The following is an 18,418-nucleotide window of genomic DNA, read 5'->3' on the forward strand; positions in this document are numbered from 1 at the left end:
GGTAGAGAAGCCCACGGAGGTAAGGACATCCACTAATTCATTCATTTGTTCACTAAACTTCCCCGAGTGCCTCCTCCAGGCCAAGTGCTAGGGACAGAGTGTCTATGGGTGGAGGCTGGCCTGAGTGCAGGTGGAAGAGGTAGGGGGAGCGAGGGAAAAGAGACAGAGAGACAGAGAACAAAACACTGATGTAAGAGTGATACATTGGCCCTAGCCGGTGTGGCTCAGTGGATAGGGTGTCAACTCAGGGACTGAAGGGTCCCAGTTTAATTCCAGTCAAGGGCATGTACCCCAGTTGCAGGCAATCGCTGTGCAGGAGGCAACCAATCAGTGTTTCTCTGTCTCTCTCCCTCCCTTCATCTTTCTAAAAATCAATGGAAAAATACCCTTGGATGAGCATTAAATAAATAAATAAACCATGAATGCAAAAATAGAGCACTTGTTTCTACAAAACTAAATAAAATGTTTTAAAAGAGAGACACGCCGAAACCGATTTGGCTCAGTGGTAGAGCGTCGGCCTGCAGACTGAAGGGTCCCAGGTTCGATTCCGGTCAAGGGCATGTACATTGGTTGCGGGCTCTCCGGAAAGGGGTGTGCAGAGGTAGCTGGTCGATGTTTCTCTCTCATCGGCGTTTCTAGCTCTCTCTCTCTCTCTCTCTCCCTTCCTCCCTGTAAAAAATCCATAAAAAATATAAAAGAGAGACACATTGATCAGTTGCACCCTGATTGGAGATTGAACCCACAACCTGGCTATGCGCCCTGACCAGGAATCCAACCCCAACCTCTTGGTGCAGAGGACAACACTCCAACCAACTGAGCCACATGGATGGCCAGGGCCAGCTCAAGCTTACAGTAACCCTGTAACTGTTATTCCCCACTTACGGTGGGGGAACTGAGGCGTGGGCAGTGGAGTCACCTGTGTAAGGTCGCACAGTAGTAGGACCAGGACGGGAGCCCTAACCATCCCTCGCAGATCAGACCTGGGAGGGGACTGGAAAGGAGAGGTGGGAGCTGACAGCTCCAGAAACGCCAGGGCCTGCCGGTGCCCTGGCTGTGAGGTGGCAACCGGGCGTGCCTAGTCTCTCCAGGCCACAAGCCGTTCCTAGGGGCAGAGCCCCCACTCTCTTGCCCGCCACCCACTACTGACAAGAACTGGCTGTGATGCTAGGCTGTCGCCCCACATCACCTCCTGGGACAGGAGGCCCCGTGCCCTCGGCTGGAATGGAGATTCTAGGAGCAGAGAGCTGGAATTAGGACTGAGCACTGAACTGGGAGTGAGAGGACGCCGATCTGCAGGCCCAGGCCCAGCAGGCCCTGTGCTTCCTGAGGCCAGACTGGATGGCTGCAAAGGAAGGGGCTGAGGAGGCTGAGAGGCCCCTCTGAGCTGACTAGGGCCAGACAAGGCCCCCCGGGATCCTCTTCACGGCCACGTGTGAGCCCTCCGTGGGGACGTGCAGGCCTGGGCCCCTGAGGGCCGATGGCGAGGACAGGCAGCGGGCCCTGTCTCACTCTGAGCTGGCCATGATGTCAGCGGAAACCCCTGGGCCGCCTCCCGCCTCAGCATGGCCCTGCCCTGTGCCCCCACCCACACCTGGACCCGTCAGGCCTCCCCGAGGACACCACACCCTCCGCCTCCTGTGAAGCTCAGAGGAGCCAGCCTCCTGGGGCCGCGCCCTGTCCTGCCTGGGCTCCGCTCGGCTTCAAGGATGTCTGGGTGACAGGTGTGCGAGATGGGCAGGGGCGGAAGGGATGCCCCCATGCTCAACTCCTCCCTTGCTTGTCAGAACACCCCCCCCCCCCATTCTTCCAGGATGTTCCATTGCCCTGGCCAACCCATGCCTGGGGCTCCGTGACTCCGTCTCCCCTGGCAAAGGAGTGGGGTTACCTCTCCCTGGGCTGGGAGATCCTTATCCTGCCCTGCTGAGTCACTGCCGGCCCTCCCCTGTCCCCTCCCTCCCACAGCCACCTCCTCAGGCTCCTCAGGACTGTCTCCAGAATGCTGGGCTCCTCTCTCGGGGGCCCTGGGGTCAGAGGACAGACAGCACCTCCTCGGGGCCATCCCGGGGAAGCAGGGACGGGAGTCCCACGCCCAGTGCCTGCCATCCCGAGTGCCCGCACTGTTGGGAGAAGGGCACAGTGGAGGTGACCGCTCCAGCTTTACTAGCTGTGTGACGGGGCAAATCACTTGATCCCTGCACATCTGTTTTCTCCGCATAAAACAGTACCTTCCTCAGAATAAGGGTCAATCCAGTTCATACAAGTCCATCTCTGGCACTTACCACTCAATAAGGTGAAATATTACTCTGTCTCCCTCACACCCAGTCCTCCTGCTTCCACTAATGACGCCACTGCCCCCCGATGTCTGCGCCTTTTCTGTCCTTTCGATTCTGCCTTCCTGAAGCCTGTCCCCACCACCCCCAGCCTGACTCCCCACACAGGGCACAGACACAGAACTCCGGAGAGTTCTAGAATCGGGCTGTTGCTCAACTCTCCGATGATAAATGATTCCCGAGCATTTGGTAGGGGTTCAGTGTAGGAGGGGCACAGAGGGCACAGTGAGCTGGAAGGGCTGAGAGGAGCCGATTGCTCCTGTGCTGGGTGCCCGCCCCACCCTGAGCTTTCAGGTTCAGGTCATCTGTCTCCAAGATGTGGGTAGTTAGGACCTCCGAGGCGCCCCTCACTCCTACTGGCCCCAGGCCCCTTTCTGAGGACCGCAGGGTCCTCCGCAGAGTGCTCTGTGCAGGTCGGTTCCAGCAGTTTCAGCTGCTACAGAGCTTGTTAAAGGAGACGGGAGCTGAAGGACTTACGGTTTCTAAGGGCTGTGGGCACAGGGAGGCCAGGCCGGAGAGGTCAGGAAGGACGGCCAGAGGGGCTGGGAACCTGAGTGGCAGAAAGGGAGAGGCCACACCTGGCCTGGGACCGTGCTGGGGCCGGGGAGGAGCTTGCAGAAGCTCCTGTATGTGCCCATGGAACAGTCTGGAACTGTAGAGACCCATGCCTGCCAGCCCGGGGCTCTGGGTCTCCTGGGACAGAGGGCAAGATGGCTCCAGAGCCATTCTGCTCTTAATTAGTGGCCTCCTTCCCACCCTGCCCCCAGTTTCCTAGTCTCTCCCCCTTACCCTCCTCTGCAGTAAGCCCATCTCAGCCCCTTCCTCCTCGGGTGCCTAGCTGGCTTAGGCACAGAGCTGGGCCCCAGGGTGCCTGCCTGCCCTACAGGCGGAGTGGCTCAACTCCGTTCTGGGAGCTGGGACTGGACACGGTGTCTGTCTCCCTCTGCTGGCCCCTTTAGGGGACAACCCGGTCAGGACTCCCCAGCGCTGGTGGTGCGCTATCTCCCCAGACAGCGTGTTGAGGGTTGAGGGAAGAACCCCGGGATTCAGCCGGGGCTAGCCTGCAGGCTGCCCCCTGGGGTCCCTGTGGCCTCCAGCCTGCCTTAGGGAGGCAGGTCCCGCCCTGAGGCTTTCCCACAGGCCCGCCGGCCCCCTCCCCTCCTTCCCTCTACCCATGAATGGAGCTGTCATCCACAGATTTATCTAAACCTTTTGTGGAGCTATTTGTGTTCCCAGCCGAGACCACATCTTGGGGTAATGAGTTCCATCGGCATCTCCCCCGCTGGGGGAGGCTCGCTGGCTTTGATTTGTCCTAAACTTACCTCACTTGTGCTCCCAGGGGGCCTGTAACTCCAGCGGGCCAGGTTTGGTGAACAAGCCTGTGCTCCCCTTCCTTCCCCGCTGTGGGTTTAGAAAATTCCCTCCCGTCTCCCCCCCCCTCCCGCCCTGCAGGCTGGAGAGACTTGTCTGTGCCCCGGGCCTGGCCGTGTGGGCACAGCCTCTGCCTCAGGTCCGCCGGCAGCTCGGGAAGACAGGACTCCCATCCCTCCCCGGCATCGAGGGGCCAGCGCACGGCAACAGCCACGGCCTCCACACCTCTCCCTGGGCTGCCCTCCCCCACCCGAGTCCGAGAGTTCTTTCCAGTCCTGGCCTCTGGCCTTTCCTCGCAGTGTTTCTCTGGGGTCTTTCCTCCCTGCTTCCCTGTGTGGATCCCTCCCTGAGGAGGAGGGATTTTGTTCTCGGTTCTGACCCTAGAATGTGAGCTAGAGGTAGTGGGACACAGCAGTCATCGGCACCGTAAAGCCGGCAGCGCGTGCTAACTGCTGTATCAGCACTGAGTTAATCCTCAAACAGCCCTTTCCTTCCTCCAGTTTCAGATGAGTAAACTGAGGCTCAGAGAACATCGGCAACGTGTCCTTTTGTGTAGCCTAACAGTGATGAAGCCAGGAGTCAGATGTAGGCAGGCTAGTGGCCAGAATCCCATTGTCCACCTCAATAGACAAGCTGAGTTCAAATCTTGTAACCACTTTGAATCTTATGCTCTTCAGTCATTCAATATACGCTTAAGCCAGGGTATGTGCTGAGCTTGCCCTCATTGCTGGGAGAAGTGCTGGGGATGAGAGAGGCCTGGGCAGGGCTTGCCTGCAGGCACCACTGGCACCTGGTGCCCTGCCAGCAGTTACAGGTGGGCAAGGAGTGCCCTGCCAGCAGCACAGCTCTGCCTCGCCCCCTCGGTCATCCCAGCACCACTGCACATTCGGGTCACACCAGAGCCTGGGCACAGGCTGTTCCGTTCATCCGTCCTCTCCAGCACAGTGGAAGCCAGGACAGCAGGATTTGTATCCTGTACTCAAGTTCCTGAGCTTAGAAATGTGTTTCTGTATAAAATGAGTTACTGAGCTCTGGGGAATTCCTGCAACGCCAAGCCTAGAAGTAGTGGTTGAACTGAAATTTCCCGACAGATGATTATTTTTAAAGTTTGAAATGGGTCCTGGCCAGTTTTGGACAGTGGTTAGAGCATCGGCCCTAAGATTCCTGGCATGTATCTTGGGTTACAGGTTCCCTGGCCCTGGTAGGAGGCAGCCAATCGATATGTCTCTCTCACATCGATGTTTCTCTCTCTCTCCTCCTTCCATGCTCTCTAGAAATCAATGGAAAAAATGAGAGACCTAAAAAAATTATAAGTTTGCAATTGTCACCACCTTCTTCTGTCCTCTCTCTCTCCCCCGCACCCCCACTTACACACTTGTGAGTGGTCACAAGTGGGTATGGTGAAGACTAAGAACACAGGATTTGAAAGGTTCTGAGGGAGCATCTCATCCAATCCCCTCCTTTTTATCAGGGGAAACTTGATATCAAGGCCCAGAGAAGTCTTGCTTGAAGGTGTGAGTAGGACTGGAGGCCCGCCCAGGCCTCCTGACTTCTGGCACAGATCCCACGTTGTCTCTGGGCCCCTATACCCACTGCCTGCCCAACGCAAAGGCTTCCAGACAGTTCCGAGGCTCTCATGCCCCCTGTAAACCCTCCCTTCTGGTCCTGAGAGGTTTTGTTGGCTGTGTCCACTACAGCCTGGAGAGCCCCCTCTGGCCCCACAGCCAATGACAGCCCATGCACCACAAGGTCACCCGTCAGGGCACAGGTCCAGGCTGCAGGTTTGATCCTGGTAAGGGAGGCAGCCAATCAATGTTCCTATCTCACATTGTACTTTTTCTCTCTCTCCCTTTCTCTCTAAAAATCAATAATATGTATATATTTTAGCTGGAGGTTTTACTAGAGTCGGCCTCCGGGGGCCAGGAGGAAGCCCCTGCCACTGTCCCTGCAGCCATCACGGTACCTGAGGGAGTGGACAGGCTTCCCAACATAACTTTAAGCCGCGGTCCCGCCCCCGTGGTTCGGTGGCTGAGTGTGGACTTTTGAACCAGGGGGTCACGGTCTGATTACCAGTCAGCGCACATTCCCGGTGTTGCGGGCTTGATCTCCAGTGTGGGGCATGCACGTAGCAGCCGATCAATGATTCTCTCATTATTGATGTTTCTCTCTCTCCTCGTTGGTACTGCAAATGCGAATCCGGTCAGACCTGGTCCAGTTGTGCACGCCGCTGTAGAGCGGTGCTGTAGAGATCACAACAGCCACTCACCACCAGACAGGACCTGCTGTGGCCACTTCCCTCTTTTCATTGCCCCCCTCACCGAGACAGTAGTGGGGGCGACCCGAGTTGGACTGGTGTCTACTTTCCCTCTGAGACTAGACGTCCTTGGCACACCGACCTAGTCGGTCCTCTACCCCATTTGTGCGCATGAGGAGGCGGGAGCCTGGGAAACCCAGGCACAAACTCCACGGGAGCTGGCCTTCCCTGCCGCTGCATTGCCGCGGGCCTCACATATATGTGCTCGGGCTGACACTAACCACTGAGGACACCAGCCAGGGCTCTTTAAGATTTTTTTTTTTTTTTTAAAGAGCCCTGGCTGGTGTTCTCAGTGGTTAGTGTCAGCCCGAGCACAGAAGGATTTCAGGTTTGATTCCCAGTCAAAGGCACCTACCTGGGTTTCCGGTTCAATCTCCAGCCGGGTCTGGACGCATGCGGGAGGCAACCAATGGATGTCCACTCTCTCCAAGATCAATGGGAAAATATCCTCAGGTGAGGACAACATAAATAAAGACAGCGGTGACAGCTCCTCTCCAGGGCTGTGGCCAGATGCGGGGCACAGGGAAGCGGGCACCGCAGGGAGCATCTCATGCCAACAGCCCAGAGCCAGGGAAGGACTTAGTCACACAGAACCCGTGTTGATACAGACTAGAAACCCAGGCCCCCTGACTCCGGCTCTAGCCTCTTTTCTGTTGTTTGAGCCCTTCAGAAGGGCAGATTCCGACTTTTGACAGGCACGCGTGTGTGTGTGTGTGTGTGTGTGTGAGACAGAGAGAGAGAGAGAGAGAGAGAGAGAGAGAGAGAGAGAGAGACCTAAAGGGTCTGTCTCCCTCTCCCCAGGGCCTTGCTCCAAAGACCTCAAGGCCTTAAGACTCCATAGACCTAGGGGTCAGGGGCAGACAAGATGCATGATCACAGCTTCCTTTCCTGGTGTCTGCCTCCTGCTCCGGGGCTGTCAGGAGTGTGTGGTGTGGCAGAGGCGAGTGAAGCTGTGAGGCCAATGGCTTGCATGGGTGGAGGAGAGGGACGTCGGAGGGAGAGGAAAGGTTAGGGAAGGGAATCGCTGTGCGAGGCTCTTTTCTTCCGACAGAACAGGGTCGGGGCAGCGCTTGCCCAGGGAGAGGTGGGGCTGTGAGCCAGGGGCCGGGGAAGGGGCTGGGCGGGCTTGGGGGTGGATTCTATGAGAAATGGGTGCCCTGGAGGCAGTCATTCGGATCACAGGTTTATCCACTGAACATATTTTCACCCTCTACTGTGAGGCACAGGGATAGACACAAACAAACAAAACAGAACGGTCCCTGTGCTCAGGAGCTGTCACGCTAGTGAAGAAATGCACACACGTGTGCAATAATGTTGAGCTGTGCTAAGTGCTGTGATTAACCCAGAGCAAGGGCTTAGCTGGAGGGAAGGGAGACATGGGGGAGGGAGCAGAGGCCTATTGCTTGAAGCTGAGCCCCAGGAAAAGGAGCCAGCATGTGAGAAGGGAGAAGGGAGGAAGGGGAGAAGGGAGGAGGAGCCTGTGCAAATCCCAAGATGGAAGAGGATGTGTGTGAGCTCGGAGAGCTGATGGGCTGCGCAGGGAGGTTTGGGGTAAAGTTAGGGTTTATGGGAAGTGTGGTAGTTAGAAACCACTGGAGGGTCTAACAAGGTGAGGCGGGACGTGACTGACATTTTAGGAAGGTCACCCTGTGCGGTGTGGAGAGGGCTGGGTGAGGCAGACAGCTCCCAGTCAGCGGTCCAGAGGAGAAACGGCGGTGCCTCAGCCAGGAGGATGGCGCGGAGAAGGAAGGGGACGGCTGAAGTTGTCACGTGTTTGGGAGGCAGACTCAGGACTTGCCAAAAAATTGTAGTATGTGGGGTGAGGGGAAGGTGGGGTCAGGATGACTCCAAGCTCACTCGCCTAACTGCCTGCACAGAGGAGGTGCCATGTGCTGACCCTCTGGGAGGAAAGAATCACCTCCCCCAGGGCCCAGGAGGAGGGGATGAAGGAAGAAGGGGAAACAAAGTGGGGCCCACACTGCAGGCGAGGAGTGGGAGGGCCAGGGGCCCGCAGGCACAGGTGTCCTCCTGAGACAGCAGCAGAGGGCGAGGCCAGGCTGCACCTGAGAGCACTGGTGTGGCCGGGGTCAGCGAGCCCCGCGGCCTTCCTTCCACAGCGCACGGGGGACTGAGGCCCAGGGCCGGCGGACAGCCTGGCTGACCAAACCCTTCCTCCCGCCCAGTCCGGGCTTTGCGTTGTTGTTGTCGTTTTACGGCCACGTGGTACGATTCCACCCCCGGAAAACGTCCCGCCGCTTCTCATTAGCGCCGGTCATCTGGCCGCCACCGAATCCACGGAAGGCCCTCGAAGCCCGGGGAACCGCCCGCACGGCGGACCGGCCGCGACTGCTTCCATCTGTCCGCAGTGCTGGCGGCGGCAGCTGTTCCCCAGCCTCCGGCCCGGACTGGGTGCGGGCGGTCTGGCTTCGACCCCGTCTCCCCGGCAGACCCCTAAACCGGTGACCCCGGCGGCCTCCGCCGCCCCGAGCGCCCGGCCCGTCCTCCGGCTGCACAGCCGCCGGCGGGAGAACAGGAACTAGGTCCGCGCCAGGCGCTGGCGGGTCACGTGACCTGTCCCGCCGGGCGCAGTCACGTGACGGTGGCGTTGGCAAGCGTTTCCCTCACGTGACGGAGGCCCGGCGCGCGGGCCAATGAGGGGGCGGGGCGGGGCTGTCAGCGGGGCGCGCGAAGGCGATCGGCCGCCACGCCGGGAGCGAGGCGCCGGGGCTCCGCCGGGCGCAGGCCGCCGGCCCGGGGCGGGGCAGCATGAAGTGCCTGGTCACCGGCGGCAACGTGAAGGGTGCGCGGGGCCGGCCGCGGTGGGCGGGGGACGTGGGCTGCCCGAGCTCCCGCCTAACCGGTCCTCTCCTCCCGCCAGTGCTCGGCAAGGCCGTCCACTCCCTCTCCCGGATCGGGGAGGAGCTCTACCTGGAGCCCCTGGAGGACGGGGTGAGGAGCGGGGTGGGACCGGGCGGGACTCCAGCCTGGAGCCTGACCTGGGCTCCAGTCTCCCTCCACCAGGCAGGATGCGCGGACAGATTTGTCCGCTGAGTTTGTTTCCAACCCCTGGTGCTGGGCATCCGCTTGGTGAACGGAGGACAGTGCTCTCCCCGAAGGGCCGGGTGGCCGGGGGTGGCGGGGGGCAGGGGGCAGGGTGCTGGTGTGAGGCCCTGGTGGGAGCAGTGCTGAGGCCAGTTCTGGGGAGGCTTCAAGGAGGAGGTGCCCGATGGCGGAAGGGGTCAGGGTTTCACCAGGCGGTGGAGGTGCAGGACATCAGGGCAAGAGTGTGAGCAAGGCCGGCCGGCGGGATTGCCTGTCACTGCCTGACGGCGTTCCCTCCCTGCCTTCCCTTGCCCAGCTCTCTCTCCGGACCGTGAACTCCTCCCGCTCTGCCTATGCCTGCTTCCTCTTCGCCCCGCTCTTCTTCCAGCTGTACCAGGCGGCCACCCCTGGCCAGGACCCGCTGCGCTGTAAGATCCTGATGAAGGTGAGTCCTCCCTCCCCCAGGAGCCCCCAGCAGCAGTGCGGCTGCTCCGGGGCTCACAGATGGGGCCTGGGGAGAGGGGTGTGCAGGGGCGGCGAGGAGCACAGTGAAGACACCTGCGGAGGGAATGGCAGACGAGGAGAGGCTGGTAACCCTGCCAGGGCCTGGAGGGACAGGTGCATTCCGAACGGAGCAGCACGAACAGAGGCCTAGAATGTGTCAGTGACCGTGTGTGAGCTCCCTTCCCGGTCTGACACAGTCCTGAGCACGCGATGGGCTGGGCGACAGGGGACGGGAGAACTGGCGGTGGGAGTGCAGTGTTGGCCCCGTGTGTGCCCGCTCAGTCGTTCCTGTCCGTCTTCCGCTCGCTGGTGACGCTGGAGAAGACGGTGGAGAAGTGCTGCATCTCGGTGAGCGGCAGGAGCAGCCGCCTGGTGGTCCAGCTGCTCTGCAGACACGGTGAGTGGGCGCCGGCCGGCCCGCAGGGGCTGCCGGGAGGTGTGGGTGGAGCTTGGCGAGGTCCTGAGACTCTGTCTGTCCGTCCAGGGGTGAGAAAGACTCACAACCTGTCCTTCCAGGACTGTGAGTCCCTGCAGGCTGTCTTCGACCCCGCCTCGTGCCCCCACCTGCTCCGCGCCCCGGCCAAGTGAGTATGCGCTTCCCCGAACCCGAGCCTCAGGGCCCCGTCCTCCTTCGGGGCCTCGAGGGTCCGTGTAAGAAGCCCCCTCTGCCGTTTTCCTGCAGGGTTTCTGTGAGTCAGCATCACCGGCCCGTGTGCTCTGAGAGGCGGTGGAGGGACAGGGCTCTCTTGCTGTAGGCTCCACTGTCTTCCGGAGCCTGTTCTCACTCCAGGGGTTCAGCTTGTGTTTCTGGCCAGTCAGCCCTGGAGGCCAGGTCTCTGGCCTGAGCCGCCTTGAAAGTCTGTCATCAGCTTTGTAGCTCAGGGCTCGAAAGCCTTCTCTGGCCTGGTTATCCTTCTGGGCGCTCCCACTCAGGGCAGCCTCTCCTCCTACGTACTCCGACCTTAGCCTGGAGCCCTCAGGCAGGCAGGGGGCTGGGTGGGAGCTGGGGTCTAGGACTGCCTAAGCGAGCAGCTCTGGAGCTGGGACCATGTGGGCGATCGGAGCACCCAGGGCTGGGGGCCCAGGCCCCGGCGAAGACAGTGCAGAGGGAGCTCCCTTCCCGCCCCTGCCGGATGTGCTTGGGCTCAGGCAGCCCAGGGTCTTGTTCATTTCTCCCCGCAGCCATGGGTCATGGGGACTGGAAGGTAGGTCCCTTTGGGTCCTGACTGTCTGGCTTCTGAGTTCTGCTCACAGCTCTGCTCAGGTCTCCTTTGGATGGAGAAAGGGCAGGCTGTCACCTCTGGGTTGGATTTTGAGGCTATTTCTCTCTTTTCTAGTGAGGAATTTTTTCTTTTTCTGACAATTTTAAATACAGCTCCTGTCCCAACTGTCTTGAGGCTAATTCTAAATATTATTTCATTTGTAACTATTTATTACCATGTATCCCTAGATAGCAAGAATGTAGGGTTTGCCAAAACCGGTTTGGCTCAGAGGATAGAGCATCGGCCTTCAGACTGAAAGGTCCTGGGTTCGATTCTGATCAAGAGCGTGTACCTTGGTTGTGGGCCCAGCCCCAGTGGGGGATGTGCAGGAGGCAGCTGGTCGTTGTTTCTCTCTCATTGATGTTTCTGACTCTATCCCTCTCCCTTCCTCTCTGTAAAAAATCAATATTAAGCTGAGACCGGTTTGGCTCAATGGATAGAGCGTCGGCTTGGGTCCCGGGTTCGATTCTGGTCAAGGGCATGTACCTTGGTTGCGGGCATATCCCCAGTAGGGGGTGTGCAGGGGGCGGCTGGTCGGTGACTCTCTCTCATCGATGTTTCTCTCTATCTCTCTCCCTTCCTCTCTGTACAAAATCAATGGAAATATATATTTTTTTTTAAAAAAAATCAATATTAAAAAAAAAGAAAGTAGGGTCTTCTGAAGGCCGGGCGATAGGATGGAAGGTGTGGTCTCCCGCCCCTGGACGGACAGGCGTTGCCTGCCTGGTGTGGCCCAGCCTTTCTGCTGCTTCCCTGGGCTCCTCTGTCCTGCCTCCATGTCAGCCTGGGAGCTCTGGAGGGGCAGGAGCCAGGTCTTGCTCACCATCCTCCTCCCTGGTGCAGCCAGTCTGGCCCTGGCACTCCCCCTCCCGTCCTGGTGCGTGTCCTGCCTCCCGGCCCCGGGTAACGCTCTGCCCTCCGCACAGGGTTCTGGGCGAGGCCGTCCTGCCCTTCCCCCCCGCGCTGGCCGAAGTGACGCTGGGCATTGGCCACGGGCGCAGGGTCATCCTGCGAAGCTACCAGGAGGAGGAGGCAGGTGAGGGAGCTGGCCAGGCCTGGGGCAGGGAGTGATGGGGAAGGAGCTAGGACCCAAGGGCCCAGGTTCCCTTGTTCCTGCCCCCCAGACAGCGCCCCCAAGGCCATGGTGACGGAGATAAGCGTTGGGCAGGAGGACTTCCAGCAGCTGCAGGCCGAGGAAGGGGCGGCCATCACCTTCTGCCTCAAAGAATTCCGGGTGAGGCTCCCCCCGCACCCGCACCTCTCCATCCTCCTGGCCTGGCCAAGGCCTCACTGCTCTGCTCTCCTCCCAGGGGCTCCTGAGCTTCGCGGAGTCGGCGAACTTACCTCTCAGCATTCACTTCGACGATCCCGGCAGGTAATGCCCAGCTCAGGGCAGGGAGGGGAGGGCTCTGGGGTGCCAGGAGCCAGGGGGCCTTACCTTGTCTGCACCCCGTCATCTGCGCAGGCCAGCCATCTTTGCCATCAAGGACTCGCTGCTGGATGGCCACTTTGTTCTGGCTACGCTCTCAGAGCTAGCCCCGAACTCCCAGGACCTGCACTTCCCGGAGCCCTGCCGGCCAGCGCCTCCGCGCCAGGCCCCCAGGTGAGGGTTTCCGCGGGCCACCCTCCCAGTGGCTCTGAGCACCTTGGCCTGAGCCTGCTGCTCCCAGCTTCCGTACCTCCCCCTCCGTACAGACATTTCCTGTAAGGCCCCGGCCCTGAGTGCTCCCAGCCTTCCTGGTCAGCTGTGCTCAGACCCCTCCCACCCGGGGGAAGTGTCCCCGAGGTCAGGCTGCTTCCTCCTCTGGCTCAGACCTCCCCACTGAGCTTCCTCCCAGACTCACTGCGGGGTGAGGAGCAGGTGGCTGGGAGGGCAGGGGGGTGGGGAGCATGGGACCAGTCTGGTTTACAGAGGAAGTCTGGTCTGGCCCCCGGCCCGGCAGCTCCCGGGGCCCCAGTGCTCTCCAGCCCTGTCCCGTGGGAAGTGAGATATTGGGCCCAGGGGCCCGCTCAGCGGACTTACTGCCCCTCCCCCCGCTGAGCCAAACTGGCCCGCAGGAGGCCTCCCTCAGCCGTCTGAACTCCATCCAAAGCTCCAGGCCCAGCCCCTCCAGGAAGCCGCCAGCCACTTAGGCCTGTATCCTCTCCCCTCCCACCAAATAAGGAAGTAATAAAACAGAGATCACCGAGGTCACAGGCCCCCACCCCTCCCGCCCAGCCCAGCCCTCCAGGGTGGGCTCTTCCTGTTTCTCACGGCCATCTTTACCTGCAGCCCCCCCCAGCTGGATGACTTTGCCAATGACGACATTGACTCTTACATGATCGCCATGGAAACCACTGTGGGCACTGAGAGCTCAAGAGCGCTCCCCTCCATCTCCCTCTCACCCGGCCTCCAGCGCCCCTGCAGCTCCGAAGAGGAAGAGGAAGAGGAAGCTGAGCCGAGCACCGTGCCTGGGACCCCCCCACCCAAGAAGGTAGGTGCTGGGCGAGCAGAGGGCGGGCTGCCAGGAGCAGCAGCCTCCACACTCACTGGGCTTCCTCCTCTTCCAGTTCCGCTCCCTGTTCTTCGGCTCCATCCTGGCCCCCGCACACTCCCCGCTGGGCCCCAGCCCTGTGCTGGCTGAGGACAGTGAGGGCGAAGGCTGACTGAGACCTCGTCTGTGCCCAGAGCCCCGGACTGGATGGAGCCACAGCCTCCCACCTCGGCGCCGGCCAGCGGCAGGGCTGGGTGTCCGCCCTGGCGGCTGGTAAAGGTGGGCTGGAGCGGAGCTGGCTGGTCCTGCCGCCTCCCCATGCCCCATGCCCCATGCCCTCAGGGAGCTCTCGGTAACGCCCCCAACCCATCATGTCCCCCTATCAATCATGTCTGTGTGGAGGGGAGGCAGCCTGATAGGGGGTCACACCTTACTCCAACCTTGTGGTCAAGGCTGGGCGCCTGGCTTCCTTAAATCACAGTGGGGCTGCTGGCCCTCGATCAGCCGTTTCTGACAATCATGACTGTCCCTCTTCCAATATGGGCACATCTCTGGGATGTCTGGTGGCTGGCTGATAGTTCTGCTTTTTAAATATTTCTTAGCTCTCGCTGGGAATTCTAGGAGGCCTGTGGACCTAACGGGGCCCCATGCCCAGCTAGCCAGCCCTCGCAAGCGGCTCTGGGCAAAGGAGTGCCAGGCCCACTGTTGGGACAAGGGAGACAGGCCAGGGCAGGAATCCAGCTTTGACCTTTATTCAAGAGACCAGATGGGTTGCCCAGGATCCGGCTGCCAGCCCTGAGGCCAAGCAAGGCTGGAGACCCACCATCTGGCCCTGCTTTGCCCTGAGCTGCAGCCTCAGCCCCAGGATCCTGCTCGCAGCCACCAAGGCACAGGCAGAGGGAGCCCTGGGGGCTTGGACACTGCTATTGATTCATTAAAAAAAGGAAAAATACATCAAGGCTCCCTGTTCCCTGTGACAGCAGGCCTGCATCTGCATGGCCCCGCGCTGTGGTTTCTGTACAATCCATCGGGGCAGAGGGTGGGCACGGAGGCTACTTCTTAGCTTTGGCGGAGTTACGGGGCGGGGTGATGGGCCGGCCGCCGGGGTTCAGGCCGCTGAACTGCCCGTACTTCCCCTTGTTCTTGTCGGCGGGCTTGAGGATCTGAGAGAGACAACACTGGTCAGGCTCCTGGGGCGGAGCCAGGGCCCCCAGCCCCGTCCTTCCCCCTCCCCATTCCCCTCCCCATCCCCATCCCCACCCCCCATCCCCATCCCCACCCCCCATCCCCATCCCCCATCCCCATCCCCACCCCCCATCCCCATCCCCACCCCCCATCCCCATCCCCCATCCCCATCCCCACCCCCCATCCCCATCCCCACCCCTCATCCCCCATCCCCATCCCCACCCCTCATCCCCACCCCTCATCCCCCATCCCCATCCCCCATCCCCATCCCCACCCCTCATCCCCACCCCTCATCCCCCATCCCCACCCCTCATCCCCCACCCCCACCCCCACCTGGAAGGAGCACATGAGCGTCTCGTCCACGCTCATCATGGCGCCAGCATTGTCAAACTCGCCGCAGTAGTTGGGAGCTGAGAAGAGGGTCACCAGCTGCCGCTTGGCAAAGAACTCATAGCCGTCCTCCACCACCTGGAGGGGAGGGGGACAGGGCGGGCGGTCAGGCAGGTGAGACCGCCTGGAGGGGACGGGGACGGGACGGGGCGGGAGATCAGGCGGGTGAGACCGCCTGGAGGGGAGGGGACGGGGCAGGCAGTCAGGCGGGTGAGACCACCTGGAGGGGACGGGGCAGGCAGTCAGGCGGGTGAGACCACCTGGAGGGGACGGGGCAGGCGGTCAGGCGGGTGAGACCACCTGGAGGGGACGGGGACGGGGCAGGCGGGTGAGACCGCCTGGAGGGGAGGGGATGGGGCGGGTGGTCAGGCGGGTGAGACCGCCTGGACGGGACGGGGCGGGCGGTCAGGCAGGTGCGGCTGCCCGGGCCCCCCGGCCAGCGCCGCCAGCCCACCTGGTGTGCCCGGCAGATGAGGTCCAGGTCGTGCTTGTGCAGGAACTTGGCCACCACCTCGGCCCCGAAGGTGAAGGAGACGCCGCGGTCGTTCTCGCCCCAGCCCTGCACGTCCTTGTCGGGGTCCGACCACAGCAGGTCACACAGCAGCCCCTGGTCGGGCACGTCTGTGGGCCGCATGATACGCCGGATCTGCTCCATGGACTGCAGGTCGGGGGACAGGCCTGGGGACACAGGGGGCACATCACTCCCTCAGGCCTCAAGACAAGGTGCTCCCCTCCCCCCCCCAAAGCCCTAGCCGATCAGCTTGTGCGCGTGTGCATGCTCCACTGCCCCCCCCTGGATTTCTGGGAGCCCAGGCAGACGACTCATTACCTTCAGCCCCTTTTAGGTCCCTGCCTGCTGGGGGCGCAGGGCTCCCTAGAGAAAGGAGCAAGCGGACCCCACGCACAATGCCGCGGCCACCACCGTGGGGAGTGCAGCCTGACACAGGGGCAGGGAACGTCCTGCAATAAGTGCATCTGAGCCCGGACCCCAGGGAGGGCGTCCTCTCGCCGGCAGCTTCTCCCGGGCCCCACGGGCTCTCTTCCCAGGAGCTGCCTCGGCAGGTGCCCAGGGCCTCACCTCCGTGGCAGCAGAAGATCTTCTCGTCCACGATGGCCGCGATGGGCAGGCAGTTGAAGCAGTCGGTGAACGTTTTCCACAGTTTAATGTTGTAGCGCCGCTTGCCTGCCCAGGGGAGGGAGACGGCTGGTGAGCAGGCCTCCGGGGCCCCCCAGACGCGGCTGGGAGAAGGCATGGTCGATAAGAAGGGAACCCCGTGCACACACTGCCTACCGGCCTTCTAGGGGAATTCTACAGCAGCTGACTCCACGGAACCCCAAAGTTCCAATCTGGAACAATGCTGGGGTTAGCATGCACCCCCACCCTAGGAGCAGGGCCAGGCCAAGACTGGGTCTGTTTTATCTCGGCTTCTGGCCAAACAGGTGTCCTGAGTGCTTAAGGAGGACCTGTGTTTTCCGATGGTCTTAGGCGACCGCTGCTGCAGAGCCTAAGACCGGCGGAAAACACAGATATTTACATTACGATTAACAGTAGCAAAACGTCAGTTATGAAGTAGCAATGAAAATAACTTCGTGGTTGGGGGTCACCACAACATGAACTGTATCAAAGGGCGGCGGCCTTAGGAAGGTTGAGAACCGCTGTACTGGAGGGAGGTCACCTGCAGGACTCTGCCTTAGAACGTGGACAGACCCCTGTCGAGTGCCAGGCGCCATGGCAGGAGGGCAGGGCTCCGCAGACGCGGCACCCCCACCACCAGGCCACCGGCCGGCAGCCCCGCGCGAAGCACTCACACTCATCGTAGAAGCCGTAGATGCGGTTGATGCTGGCGCACTCGTGGTTCCCGCGGAGCAGGAAGAAGTTCTCGGGGTACTTGATCTTGTAGGCCAGCAGCAGGCAGATGGTCTCCAGCGACTGCTTGCCCCGGTCTACGTAGTCCCCCAGGAAGAGGTAGTTGCTCTCCGGAGGGAAGCCCCCGTACTCAAACAGCCGCAGGAGGTCGTAGTACTGGCCATGGATGTCACCTGCGACCCAGGGCCAGGTCAGCACCGCGCAGGGGCCAGACTTGAACCCAGGGCCAGTGTTGGGCGGGTTCAAGATAAGAAGGAGCCGGGGATCTGGGGGCTGAGGGGCCTCACCGCAGATCTTGAGGGGCGCTTCCAGCTCCAGAAGGATGGGCTGGCTCAGGAAGATCTCCCGGGACTTGAGGCACAGGCCGCGGATCTCATTCTCCGTCAGCTGCACGTTCTTCCCAGGCCGCGAGCCCTGCACTGGGGGCGGAGGGGGCGTCAGGGCCGGGTCCCGAGGCCGGAGGAGGGTGGGCGACACGGTGTCCCAAGGGCATTCTGGGGGCGCCAGGGCCTCCCGGGCCCCTCCTCGCCCCGGACAGACGGCGCTGCTGCGCCTCCCGGGCCCGAGGTGGCCTCCCCACCACCACAGGCGCCGAAGGGAATGTGTGCGCAGGTGCTGCCCCTCCGAACCCCGGGCAGGACCCTGGGGGCGGGGGTGTCCAGGTTCCCCTCACTCCCAGACCAGGCCCGCCCTGCGCCCCGGCCCGGGGAGGGGGCGCCCCGTGCCCAGCAGCCCCAGGGCCCCGAGCGCGTCGCGAGTGGGTGGCTGTGGCCGTGGGACCTCGCGGCCCGTCCCCGCCCGTCCCCGCGGCCCCGGGAGGGGCAGGCGCCCCCGCGCGCCACTTCCGGGCCGGGCCGGGGGTCGGGAAGCAGGGGCGGCCGACCTCCCCCGCCCGCAGCCAACCTTCCAGCAGGCGCCCGATGATCGAGTCCAGGTTGAGCTTCTCACTGTCGGACATGGCGGCTCTGCCGCTCCGGCCCAGCAGCTCCGGGCCCGCTCCTGCCTCCCGCCCTCCGCGGCCTCCTTCCGGCCTGGAGCTCCTTCCGCCCTCCCGGGCCCGCCCCGCCCCGCCCCGCCCGGCCCGCGGCCCGGCTCCACAGCGCCCCCGCTGGACGCTGGCGCCGCGGCCGTGGCGCCAGGGGCGGGGCTTCGGCGACGGGGCGGGGCCGGCGTGTCTGGGGCGGGGCCCGGACCCGGGGCGGGGCTTCGACGATGGGCGGGGTCGGCCGCGGGGCGGGGCTTCGTGGGGCGAGGTTGCGGCTGGCCCCGCCCCTGCTAGGAACTGCCCCGCCCCTTTCCGAGGCGGTGCGGCCGGAAGTACTTGGAAGTTGTTTTTCTCTCTCCGAAGCCGTGTGAGCGCGGTGACGATTGTTTCCCAATCGCTGTGGATCGAGTCCCTCACGTGCAGAAAAGGAAACGAGACCCAGAGAGAGCGAGGGCCGGGCTCGCCTTCCCTGAGGACCTCGGTCTGAGTCTCCGTGGCCCCCAGGCGGCTGACCGGGACTCCCAGCCCGCTTTGGGTCCCACTGTCTGTGTTGCGACCTAAACTAATATTTATTTGTAAGCCCCATCGTTGCCTGTTGTGTAGCATAATAATGCTGCATGTGTGCACGCTACACGTGTTTCCTGGGCCTGGCCATCGTGCTCAGCGGTTAGCGTCCACCTAGGAACCAGGACAT

The 18,418-nt window shown here is 62.0% G+C and overlaps 2 protein-coding genes across 2 annotated transcripts; one reads left to right on the forward strand and one right to left on the reverse strand.

Moving 5' to 3' along the window:
• The first annotated feature begins 8,663 nt into the window (after positions 1 to 8,663).
• Positions 8,664 to 14,247, forward strand: RAD9A (RAD9 checkpoint clamp component A). The gene is made up of 11 exons (XM_084895098.1): positions 8,664 to 8,815; positions 8,894 to 8,964; positions 9,374 to 9,502; positions 9,844 to 9,958; positions 10,046 to 10,145; positions 11,750 to 11,859; positions 11,948 to 12,057; positions 12,134 to 12,198; positions 12,289 to 12,426; positions 13,096 to 13,297; positions 13,374 to 14,247. Exons 1-11 carry the CDS (start codon positions 8,782 to 8,784, stop codon positions 13,467 to 13,469), a joined length of 1,170 nt encoding a protein of 389 aa, XP_084751224.1. The 5' UTR covers positions 8,664 to 8,781; the 3' UTR covers positions 13,470 to 14,247.
• Positions 14,034 to 17,808, reverse strand: PPP1CA (protein phosphatase 1 catalytic subunit alpha). The gene is made up of 7 exons (XM_084895090.1): positions 17,643 to 17,808; positions 17,027 to 17,158; positions 16,682 to 16,912; positions 15,951 to 16,055; positions 15,327 to 15,550; positions 14,816 to 14,950; positions 14,034 to 14,460 (listed from the first exon to the last, which is right to left on the reverse strand). Exons 1-7 carry the CDS (start codon positions 17,695 to 17,697, stop codon positions 14,350 to 14,352), a joined length of 993 nt encoding a protein of 330 aa, XP_084751216.1. The 5' UTR covers positions 17,698 to 17,808; the 3' UTR covers positions 14,034 to 14,349.
• Positions 17,809 to 18,418: the final 610 nt, after the last annotated feature.

The sequence above is a fragment of the Pipistrellus hanaki genome (genome assembly GCF_964339955.1).
Source record: "Pipistrellus hanaki genome assembly, chromosome: 9".
In the NCBI taxonomy this organism is placed as follows: Eukaryota; Metazoa; Chordata; class Mammalia; order Chiroptera; family Vespertilionidae; genus Pipistrellus; species Pipistrellus hanaki.

Coding starts and splice junctions, on each gene's coding strand:
- RAD9A (XM_084895098.1), top strand. CDS start 8,782: ATGAAGTGCCTGGTCACCGGCGGCAACGTGAAGG. Junction 10,146..11,749: donor CTGCTCCGCGCCCCGGCCAA/GTGAGTATGCGC, acceptor CCCTCCGCACAG/GGTTCTGGGCGAGGCCGTCC. Junction 11,860..11,947: donor CTACCAGGAGGAGGAGGCAG/GTGAGGGAGCTG, acceptor CCTGCCCCCCAG/ACAGCGCCCCCAAGGCCATG.
- PPP1CA (XM_084895090.1), bottom strand. CDS start 17,697: ATGTCCGACAGTGAGAAGCTCAACCTGGACTCGATCATCGGGCGCCTG. Junction 15,551..15,950: donor GATCTTCTGCTGCCACGGAG/GTGAGGCCCTGG, acceptor CTGTGTCCCCAG/GCCTGTCCCCCGACCTGCAG. Junction 14,461..14,815: donor CGCTCATGTGCTCCTTCCAG/GTGGGGGTGGGG, acceptor TGTCTCTCTCAG/ATCCTCAAGCCCGCCGACAA.